This window comes from Solanum tuberosum, unplaced genomic scaffold, assembly GCF_000226075.1.
Source record: "Solanum tuberosum cultivar DM 1-3 516 R44 unplaced genomic scaffold, SolTub_3.0 scf00006, whole genome shotgun sequence".
In the NCBI taxonomy this organism is placed as follows: domain Eukaryota; kingdom Viridiplantae; phylum Streptophyta; class Magnoliopsida; order Solanales; family Solanaceae; genus Solanum; species Solanum tuberosum.
In genome coordinates, this window is record NW_006238932.1 from 852,009 (window position 1) to 861,551 (window position 9,543).

The window sequence follows — 9,543 nt, forward strand, 5'->3', positions numbered from 1 at the left end:
GAAAATCCATAATATGTACAATGCGAAATATAAATCATAAACGGTGATATTGAAAACAAATCAAAAGAAATCTAAATAACTAATTGAAATACATAAATATTAGATGAATATGTAAACAAACTTGCATAAAAATTGAAAAAATTGACGGAAAATCCGTAATATGTACAATGCGAAATATAAACCATAAACGGTGATATTGAAAATAAATCAAAATAAATCAAAATAACTAGTCGAAATGGATAATGGAAATTACCTTGCCAACCGAGAAATCTGTTTGAATTAATAAAGAGATTTCGTTTAACAATAAAGAAAATTTCTTGATGAACAACAATTTAGCACCTTGAAGAAAGATAAACTTGAAACGTGAAAGGTGGGAAAGAAACGTGAAAGTTGGGGAAGAAACGCGAATGGTGATGAAAAAAGGTTAATGGTATTGGTTTAATTTTTTTTTCACTTTAAACGGTTATTGGTATATAATTTGGTCCAATATAGGACTCTTTCCATAAATAAAATTAATTTAAAATACTAAAATCTGAATACATATTATTTTATCAAAATATTGTCATTCTGCCATTTTAAATAAATATTTTAAAGTGTTGTTATTTTGACTAATTATGTTAGTTATTATGACTTAATTGCTAATTTTCCCTATTAAAAATACACTCCTTTTTTTCTTTAATTTGACCCTCAAAAGCTTTTTTTTTTAAAAGATCAGTCAAATACAATTTGCTTATCAAAAACACATTTCAATGATTTAGTCAAACACAAATTATTATTTTTTTCAAAATCACTTTTCTGAAAAGCTATTTAAAAAAAGTGCTTGCAGTTTAGTAAAAATGTCAAAGTCTCTAAAAGTCCTACTCCTAACATTTAAAACTTTAAATTTTATTAACTTATAACAATTCTTTTCTTTATTAAATCAACTAATTAGGAGGCCTTATATTTTCATTTTTGTCCCTTTATTAATGAAACTTGTGTGCAAAGTGTTTTCCATGAAAAATCTTATAAGAGTATTATCTTCTCCTATAAAGATGGATCAATTTTACATCCCTTTCATTCTTTGAATCTGATCCCTTTCTCTTCTAGTTTTGGTGCATTTCAGGTAACAAATATTGTTCACTATATTCCTTTTTTTGAGCTACTCATTAGGATTAAGTTATACCTAATTAATGTATCTTCTTCTTCTTCTTCTTTGTTTATGGTTTGTGGAATTCTTAGTTAGAAATCTTTGGAAGCCAACGCTCCAAAGGCATAGTTCTTGATTACTAAGAAAACTAGTATAATTTTCTTAGTAATAATGTTTTAAGACGAGGAAACGCACAAGAAGGATTTCTTTTGTTGTCCCCTGAAGTGAATAGTAACAAACTAAAATTTCTGCAAGTCAGCCCAGAGGCAAAGCAATATCACACTACAGATAGGCGATATCACATTAATCACCATATTCCATTCTCACCTTGACCCTACCTGAAATGCTATGTATCTCATACACACAACAAGTACAAATAAATGAGGAAACACATTAATTAGGCAACTCAATATTTGAACAACTAATGTTCACCACAAGGTTTCAAACATAAACTTATTCAGAGGGTTTTTTCCTCCATTCGTTATGACACCATTACAAGATAAATGAGAATTACATAAATTAACCAACATAACAAACCAACCTCCCTAGCAAACTGGCTTCCACAATGGCACTTCACAACTGATTACTCTAACTCATCTAGAGCCATTGAAATCTAAAATTCAAGTTACCAAGACTGAATCTATACAGGTACGGCCTTATCTTCTCTAATAGAGTTAAAAGGACAAACAGCAGCAGCTATTCTCTCGCGAAGGTTGAATTTGCTTGAAATAATTGGTCTAACATCTTCCACTCCAACTAAGCTTTCCAGAAATGGGAGCAGTGACAGTAACTCTTTGTCATAACGGTCATCAAACCAGCTCTCAATTGGAATACCATTGTCCACCTGGAATCCAAATGCCTGCAAATAAAACTCTCTACACATCAGGGTAGCAAAGTGGAGAATTGACATTCTAAACAGGAGTAAATTGCCCACAAAAGCACATACAAGTGCTCAAGTAGTTGTAAATTATTAACACATTACCAGATAAGATGACGCTCAACAAAAGTAATCCAATAGGAAGGCGATACATAAACTTTCATCAACTTTTATTTTTAAATGGTAAGATTTAAGCTTTCAGCAATACTACTTAGCAAGATTATCAGTTCAATCATTTCAAGAAACAGGGGAAGAAACCAACTATAAACATGTTTCTTTCCAGCTTTTATGAACATAAAAGTTTAATAGCTCTTGTAATGGCTCATGGTGCAGGTTGCTTGAGAAAAAAGAAGCAAAGGACCAGAACTTAATGTGTGAAAGAAATAAAGATGGAAAAGACCAGGTAGAGCATGGATCAATCTTATTAAAGGAACATTATTTAGCAAAGAGGGATTCTGACACAGCACCTGAGGAGAGTTGTCGATGATAATCACATGTGCTAAATCACGGCCAAGAACTGACAGATCTTTAAGGTAATTGCCATCAACAAATATACAAGACTCACGGTAAACACGATGCCTAAATACTTTTCTCTTTGGATCAAGCACATTCAAAAGCTGCTCAGCATAAATGCTCTGGCTTGCAGTAAATATGATAATCTCAAATAGGCTGGATACTCTATCCATAAAATCTCGGAGATGAGGACGGCATCGAACATATACGGTATGATCTTTCAGATTGAAATTCACTGAGAATGTGAAATCTGCATCATCACAAGGTTCAAGTGTAGAGTGCACCAAAGTCTCTGTCAAATACAAAAGATTAGACTCAGCTTAACATGCCCAATAAGAAATGATGAGCACATGCTACCATTTAACTAGGAAAGCTGAGTAGATGTTTGAAAAGGAAAACAACAAGCATTGACTATAGCACCCATGTTGGATGTACAAACATAAGAGCACAATTCAATAGGCATCACATATTCACTTGGGCATGCGGCAATTTGCATGTGTATGTCCAACACAATTTCCTAAAGGAGGAAATGGCATCATCTTCCAGTCTTGGTTTTTTTTGTAGTTATCGGAGTAGACTCCACAATGTAAATGGTAAGCCTATACAGGACAGATAGCCTTGGTAGGAGATTAGGAATATCTTCTCTTTCTTTTAAATTTAATCAGAGGAGAGAAGGAATATCTATCATAGAGAATCCCCATCACTGAGAAATGCAGTATGACGGTCAACTAAGCTCAAGGGAGAAAGAAGTAACACAACAGTTATAAAGATAATCACTATATAGAACATATTCGGCAAAACTGATACATATATGAACTGTATATCCATCCGCAACCAAATATCTTTTCTTTTTTGGACATATTCTAGCCAGTTTGGCGTACTCAGCTATTCCACTAGGTAACTCAAGCTTAGGTAGATGGGAAGAGATCACCTTGTGTTCTTTTTTTCCCCTGTTGGGATTTGTACCACAACTAATATCTTGTTTTGGCTCAAAAAATTTTTAAGAGGAGTTGATTATACTGATTGAGGAATGCCTATGGACCACAATTACTTGAGGAGAAAAGGACACCACTTTCCAGAGAAGAAAAAAGAAAACCATTTTACTTTTGGGATATGTACTAAAAGTCTAAAACTTATCATTTTCCCTTGTTGAAACTGAACATTACTGGAACAGACCACAAAAGAAGGAAACAATTAGTTTAGGCTTGAGAATATAGACTGCAATACCATCCAAGTCCAAAACAAGAGTGGTTGATGGGCAACTCCGTGTCTGTTTAGGCAACAACACAGGCCGAAATGTTGGAACAACTGAGGACAAGTCTGGTAAATTCTTAATGAAAAAATATGGATCGAAGTCATCAAACTCTTCAGTTTCCTCTTCCTCCATATTAACATCAGCAGGCAACTGAACTTGATTAAATTCATCAATGCATTCCAGTTTTGAATCTTTGATAGAGAGATGCACAGCTGAAACTTCAGATGACATATGCTGGTCCCCTAAATCTGTAAAAAAGCCAAATGCACATAATTGGCAATTGGAAAAAGCATCAAAGTCATATTCAATTTTGACTAATCATGACTATGTCTGATATTACCAGCAGCATTTGTACTATCACATAAAAACCTACCTGTAGCCTCGTCTAGCACAAAATGACTTGTCAGCAAATCAACCTCTATATTTTCTTTTCCAGGCTCCTGCAATGGCTGGTCTGCTTGCTGGAAGAATTTGAGGAAGTCTGCTGAGGAAAGAATATGATAGGATTTTGAAAGATGAACAATTAGTCAGAATGTTAATTCAGAAACCTTCTCAACAGTTAATTGCCAAAGCATCTACCTACCACAGTTAGAAATTTCCCCTCCAACACTTCTGGATATATGGAAGGTGGGAGAAAATATTGTATCACTTCTGCAACTATCACTTTCACCATCATAGTCCTACATTAAGAAAAATAATTAGATAATACATAACAACAACCATTCTATTGCAATTCTCACTTTAAAGCATCTACATTTAACAGGGTGAGCTAAGACTCCCAAACAATACCACATAAAGCAAATGTAAATCATCACCTTATTAATAGTAATGGTATTATAATCATGAACAACATCATGAGCGTCTGAAGCAGCAGAAGTAGCATCAGCCACCAACCCAAACCTTATATCCAAATCTGTACTGACGACATGATTCTCAATCTTTTTGGAAAAATTGCTTCCTATAAACACAAATATAGCAAATGAGAGGTGAGTTGCCCCAGATAAACAAATGTGCCAGGACTATATGAATATAAACAAGGAGTAGAGTCAACACCAAAGAAGTTAATTAACTGGGAAAACATTATGCATTGACTAGGACCATGGAAGGTTAATTCCTGCACCATATTTCAGTGATTGTTTCCAAGGAGTAACGGAAGCATGCAGAGGGATACAAAAGGTGGTGAAAGCATATGGAAAATCACTTCAAATTGTACCATTTTTAGAATTTATTTCTTGTTAGATGGTTTTCCAGGAGAGAACAGTCACTTCTCTATGTGGAAACAACTGAGATCAAAGAATAATATAGGGAAAACAACAAAAGAAAGCAGGAAGCAATTACGGATATAAATACAGAAAAATTCTAATTAAATCATTTCCGCATCTCAAACACTTTGAATCGGAAGCTTTCTGACTTGGTAATACATGCAAAAAGAAGCATAGACAGATTCTGATGAAGCTTGAATAACAGAAACAGCAACAAAACCTACTTAACTATTCGGAATATGCCCCAAATTTCACGTCAAGTGGGCATCTTAAGCTAAAGATTAAATAAATCAAATTACTTGGTCATCATAGGATGAATTCCATATAATACTTACCTGATTTTTGCTTCCTTACTGAAGATGTTATAAGTTCCTTAACTTGCTTTGCCTCAGTTTGCACTTTCTCGGACATTTTTCGCTGCTGCCTTGAAACCTTTGGACTAGCCAGCTCTCGTGGATTTCTCCCATTCAATTTTTTCTTAGTCTGCATATCTAACTACAGCAGAGTCCACTCTACAGATGCTTTATCCTGCTTAAAGAATTGTGACAGAGAAGAATTGAATCACTCCTTGTTCAAGGACACATAGTCTCCTGGAAAGAATTGCAGTTAAGAAATAGATATAGACAGTGTGTTACAAGTTTTAGCGAAGTAAATACAGAATGACCATGAAATCTCTCTGAATAATTGTATAAAGCCACAGAAGTCTCTCTGCATGTACAACTGATAATTCATTGCATATAATGATGACTTGAAAACAGGTTGCATCATTTAGCAACATTTTCTGCAGACAAACCACTGTTACCATGTATAGCAGATATTAATACTTTCAACTCATTGTAGCTTAAAAGGATGGTGCTTTATACATATGCACAAGTTAGACAACATGCTCAAAGATGGACAGAAAGCAAGTATCAAACAACACATCAATCAACATACCCATAAATTAAACAGGAAAAAAAAATCTAAGCTGAAGGTAAAATCCAACAATTCATGAGTTAAGACTCGGCGAGGTAATAAGACTTTTACAGTCTTTCTCACAAGAGCTTTAAAAATTCAAATACCAATTGTCAAACTCTAAAAGCATTGGTTAAGAGGATTACTCCTTTTCTTTAGAGGGGTCAACAAGTAGCTGTAGTGTATGTGCACAGTACTATGTCATTCTATGCATGAAGATATATTGCATTAGTTAATAGGTAGCAATGTGGCCCCAAAGCTTTGGTCTAGTGATAAGAGCACAATGCATGATGTGTGAGTTAGGCACGCATCACAAGTTTGAACCTTGCCGAAGACAAAAAGCCTAGTATTTACGTAGACAAGGTAAAGGGGTGGCCCATTATCCATCAACTTTCAAACCATGTCACTGTCCTTGGGGATTTCTCAGTTGTCAAAAAAAAGTTAATAGGGAAGAATTCTTAAAATTAAAGGTCGCAAACAAATGCAACTGAATGCAGCACCATAGAAAAATAACATGTGTTTTGAATCTCTCTAAAGAAACTTAGCTTTACCTATCCAGAATAAAAATAAGGAAACTAAACCTCAAAAAGGAAATTTTCAAGTATAGACACTTGATAAGAGTTGAACAATACTAATTCCTAGAGCATCATTCCCTTTATTAGAGGTTTTGACCCAACCAAGCAAACAAGACATCTAAATGGGTGAAGGGCTAGAGTTTCAGGGCACCTTCCAGCAGAAATAAAAACCTTGGAGATTAAATGAATTTCACGTTTTAAAATTACTTTTATCATGCATTGACAAATAAGGAAGATCATGAAATCAATTTTTTTACACATATTCTGATAAGTCCCGGATGACTAAAAAAGGTTTATGAATTTCAACTTCCTCGAGCAATAAACTATATTTTGAATAAGTAATCAATTAACTAGTTACCCCAAACATAGAATATGCTGATCTGAAGATCTTTCAAAAGATGTTTGCTAATTTTTTTATTTTGGGAAACTGTGTCTGTTACAATCTGTACAAACCTGCTCTTGGAGATGCTAATGCTATTATGTTTATCATTCACTTGAATCTCCATATATTGCACAACAACTAGTGTCATAGGTCATCCCTGAAACTTTTATACGCCATTTGCAAGCCAAGTCTATTGGAAAAGACTATGGTTTCCTGGATGCTTATTGAAATATAACCAAAGAAGAGTATTCAAAGTCTGGGAAAAAGAAAGACATGTGTATAGACTAAATGCATCAATAGTTGAGTGAATCAGATTTGTAGGTACTCCATAGGTAGCATTTCAATCTTTAATTTCTCAAGATTGAAGAAAAGCAGAAGATTTACAGACTCGACCCCCAGAAAATTAACTAGTTAAATGATTCTAACTTTGTAAGTAAATGTCATTCAAAACCCTAAAAAGCAAATAAGCAAAAAGGAGAGTTGAATTAAGCTATAAAAGGAGCTTAAACATCCACATACCTAGAGTATAAACTTCAAAATGAGCACAGATAAAGCAATAAATCAGTTCCTGCGAGTAAGGAGCTCAAATATTGAAGAAGCGAGTGAAGCATGAAAACGAAAAATTAGGGTTTTTACCAGCGACACAATCTGAAAAAGAAGAAGATGTTCAAATTAATGTTTGAACGAAAAATATTTCCCTCCAAAGATTGAAAAAGGAAAAAAAGAGGGGGAAAAAGAGAAGAGTACCCACCAGGAATCAAAAATCAAAATTTTTAGTACTACTACGAACTATATTTTTTGTCCAGAAAAAAGAGGGTGTTCAACATATATATTTATTTATTTTCAGTTACACTATTATTAATAATAATCTACTTTGTCTTTTCTTCTTTCTCTTCAACATGCACTACGGGGCTTTTAGGTTCTCCATTGGGGCAAAGTTAACATATGTATTCATTTTGGTGTGCAAATAGGATATGTATTAATTTTAAATAATATTCAATTGGTAAGGTTTTAAATGTTGTGTAAAATTATTCATTTGTTAATTTTATATGGTGTTTGATTGTATTTTTTGTAATCCTACGTAATTAATACTTATATAACTTATGAGAGAATCTACTACTCCCTCTGTCCCAATTTATATGACTCACTTTCCTTTTTAGTCAGTCTAAAAAAGAATGACACATTTCTATATAAAGTAACAATCTAACTATAAAATATCTATTTTACCCTTAATGAAATGATTTACAGCCACACAAATTTCTATCATTCATTTTGGACCACAAGTTTTAAAAATCTTCCTTTCTTTCTTAAACTCCGTGCCGAGTTAAAGTACCTCATATAAAATGGGACGGAGGGAGTATAATTTATGTGTGGACAAAAGGTGAAATAAGTTATGTGGATATTAATTATACATGTATTAAAATAGTAAAGAGAAAAGACATAAAGTGACATTTGAAGTTGTTTCGATTTTTCAAAGACACCTAAAGTTTGCAGGGGTCCATAGAACCATTTCAAATAACAATAAATAAACACTTTTAACTCGTCTTCACAATAGTTGCGTTCTCACGCTTGATAGACCTCAACTTATCCGAGGAAAATGACTCCGCCGCATCAGCCTCTCCCCCGTCGTCCTCTTTTTTCAGAGGACTTTCGAACATGTCCCCTGCACCGGACCTTGGGGAGGAAGTGCAGTAAAATACACACCCACACCAGTGTAAGAAAACATATAACATTGCCAATTTGAATTTTTAAAATTTTAATATTTATTTAATTAGAAATTCTATTTTCTTTAATTTACTCAATTTATTTTGTTGTATTTTCAATTCTTCCTTATTCTTCATCTTCATAGACCCAAAATTTCCAGACCATTAGCTAAGCCACAATACTTTCACCAGCAAGGAGAAATTGAATTTCAAGCCGAGTTATTCGAGGTAAAGGAGAACGAAAATTATGTCAAAAATAGAGTCATCGACAAAATTTTGAGAAAAATCTAAGATACATAAGGTTGTGACATTCAAAAATAAGTAGTAGAGTAGAGTTAATAAGATTATTGAAAAGAAAAAAAAGATGAAAGTGAAATAAGATGACAAAAAAATCAGAAAGATCTCGGTGAGAGAAGCGTCGGAAAGATTGAAGGCGACGTCGAAGACAAAATTGTTGGTGTTGTTTCAGGTGATCCTTGATCAGTTACGAGGTGGAATCATGTCCAGACCAAGTAAGAATTACCCATCTAAATTCGGAGAGAGTTTTCGTCGTTGCAAAAATAATTTTTCTTGATTTAGAGCAAAAATAAAATGAAAAGTACACAAAATTAAGATTTTGATAGAGATTTTAATTTGGTAGGATTTGATTTTTCAATTTTATTTTTATTTGGTGGTGATTTGATGTTAGACACAGTGAAATTAGTGTTAATGTTATGGTGGTGATGGTGATCATGCCACAGAATTGTCAACAAAGAGGGACAAATGGTTGGGGTTAAGATGAATTGAAGAAAAAAGAGAGGAAAATAAAGAAATAAATCAAAGAAGATACAAAAAAATTAAAATTAAAATTAAAATAAATATTATAATATTATTATTGGGGGGGGGGGGGGGTGGGG

The 9,543-nt window shown here is 33.6% G+C and overlaps 1 protein-coding gene across 6 annotated transcripts; it reads right to left on the reverse strand.

Moving 5' to 3' along the window:
• Nucleotides 1-1,497: 1,497 nt before the first annotated feature.
• LOC102591165 (CTD small phosphatase-like protein 2) lies at nucleotides 1,498-7,763 on the reverse strand. Of its 6 annotated transcripts, XM_015308654.1 has the most exons (10): nucleotides 7,696-7,763; nucleotides 7,464-7,592; nucleotides 7,016-7,164; nucleotides 5,369-5,561; nucleotides 4,587-4,729; nucleotides 4,355-4,451; nucleotides 4,145-4,255; nucleotides 3,744-4,019; nucleotides 2,471-2,808; nucleotides 1,498-1,985 (listed from the first exon to the last, which is right to left on the reverse strand). In XM_015308654.1, exons 4-10 carry the CDS (start codon nucleotides 5,520-5,522, stop codon nucleotides 1,767-1,769), a joined length of 1,338 nt encoding a protein of 445 aa, XP_015164140.1. In that variant the 5' UTR covers nucleotides 5,523-5,561; nucleotides 7,016-7,164; nucleotides 7,464-7,592; nucleotides 7,696-7,763; the 3' UTR covers nucleotides 1,498-1,766. The 6 variants fall into 6 exon arrangements, with proteins under 6 accessions (XP_015164140.1, XP_015164146.1, XP_006338873.1 ...); XM_015308660.1 differs by lacking the exon at nucleotides 7,016-7,164 and having other exon boundaries at nucleotides 4,145-4,252; XM_006338811.2 differs by lacking the exon at nucleotides 7,016-7,164.
• Between the last annotated feature and the right edge of the window lie 1,780 nt (nucleotides 7,764-9,543).

What these genes read in the sequence shown, in the direction of transcription:
- LOC102591165 (XM_006338811.2), bottom strand. Translation starts at nt 5,522, where the DNA reads ATGCAGACTAAGAAAAAATTGAATGGGAGAAATCCACGAGAGCTGGCT. An exon ending in AGTAAGGAAGCAAAAATCAG is followed by an intron (nt 4,730 to 5,368) that starts GTAAGTATTATA and finishes TTGTGTTTATAG; the next exon opens with GAAGCAATTTTTCCAAAAAG. An exon ending in TGTGCTAGACGAGGCTACAG is followed by an intron (nt 4,020 to 4,144) that starts GTAGGTTTTTAT and finishes GCTTTTTTACAG; the next exon opens with ATTTAGGGGACCAGCATATG.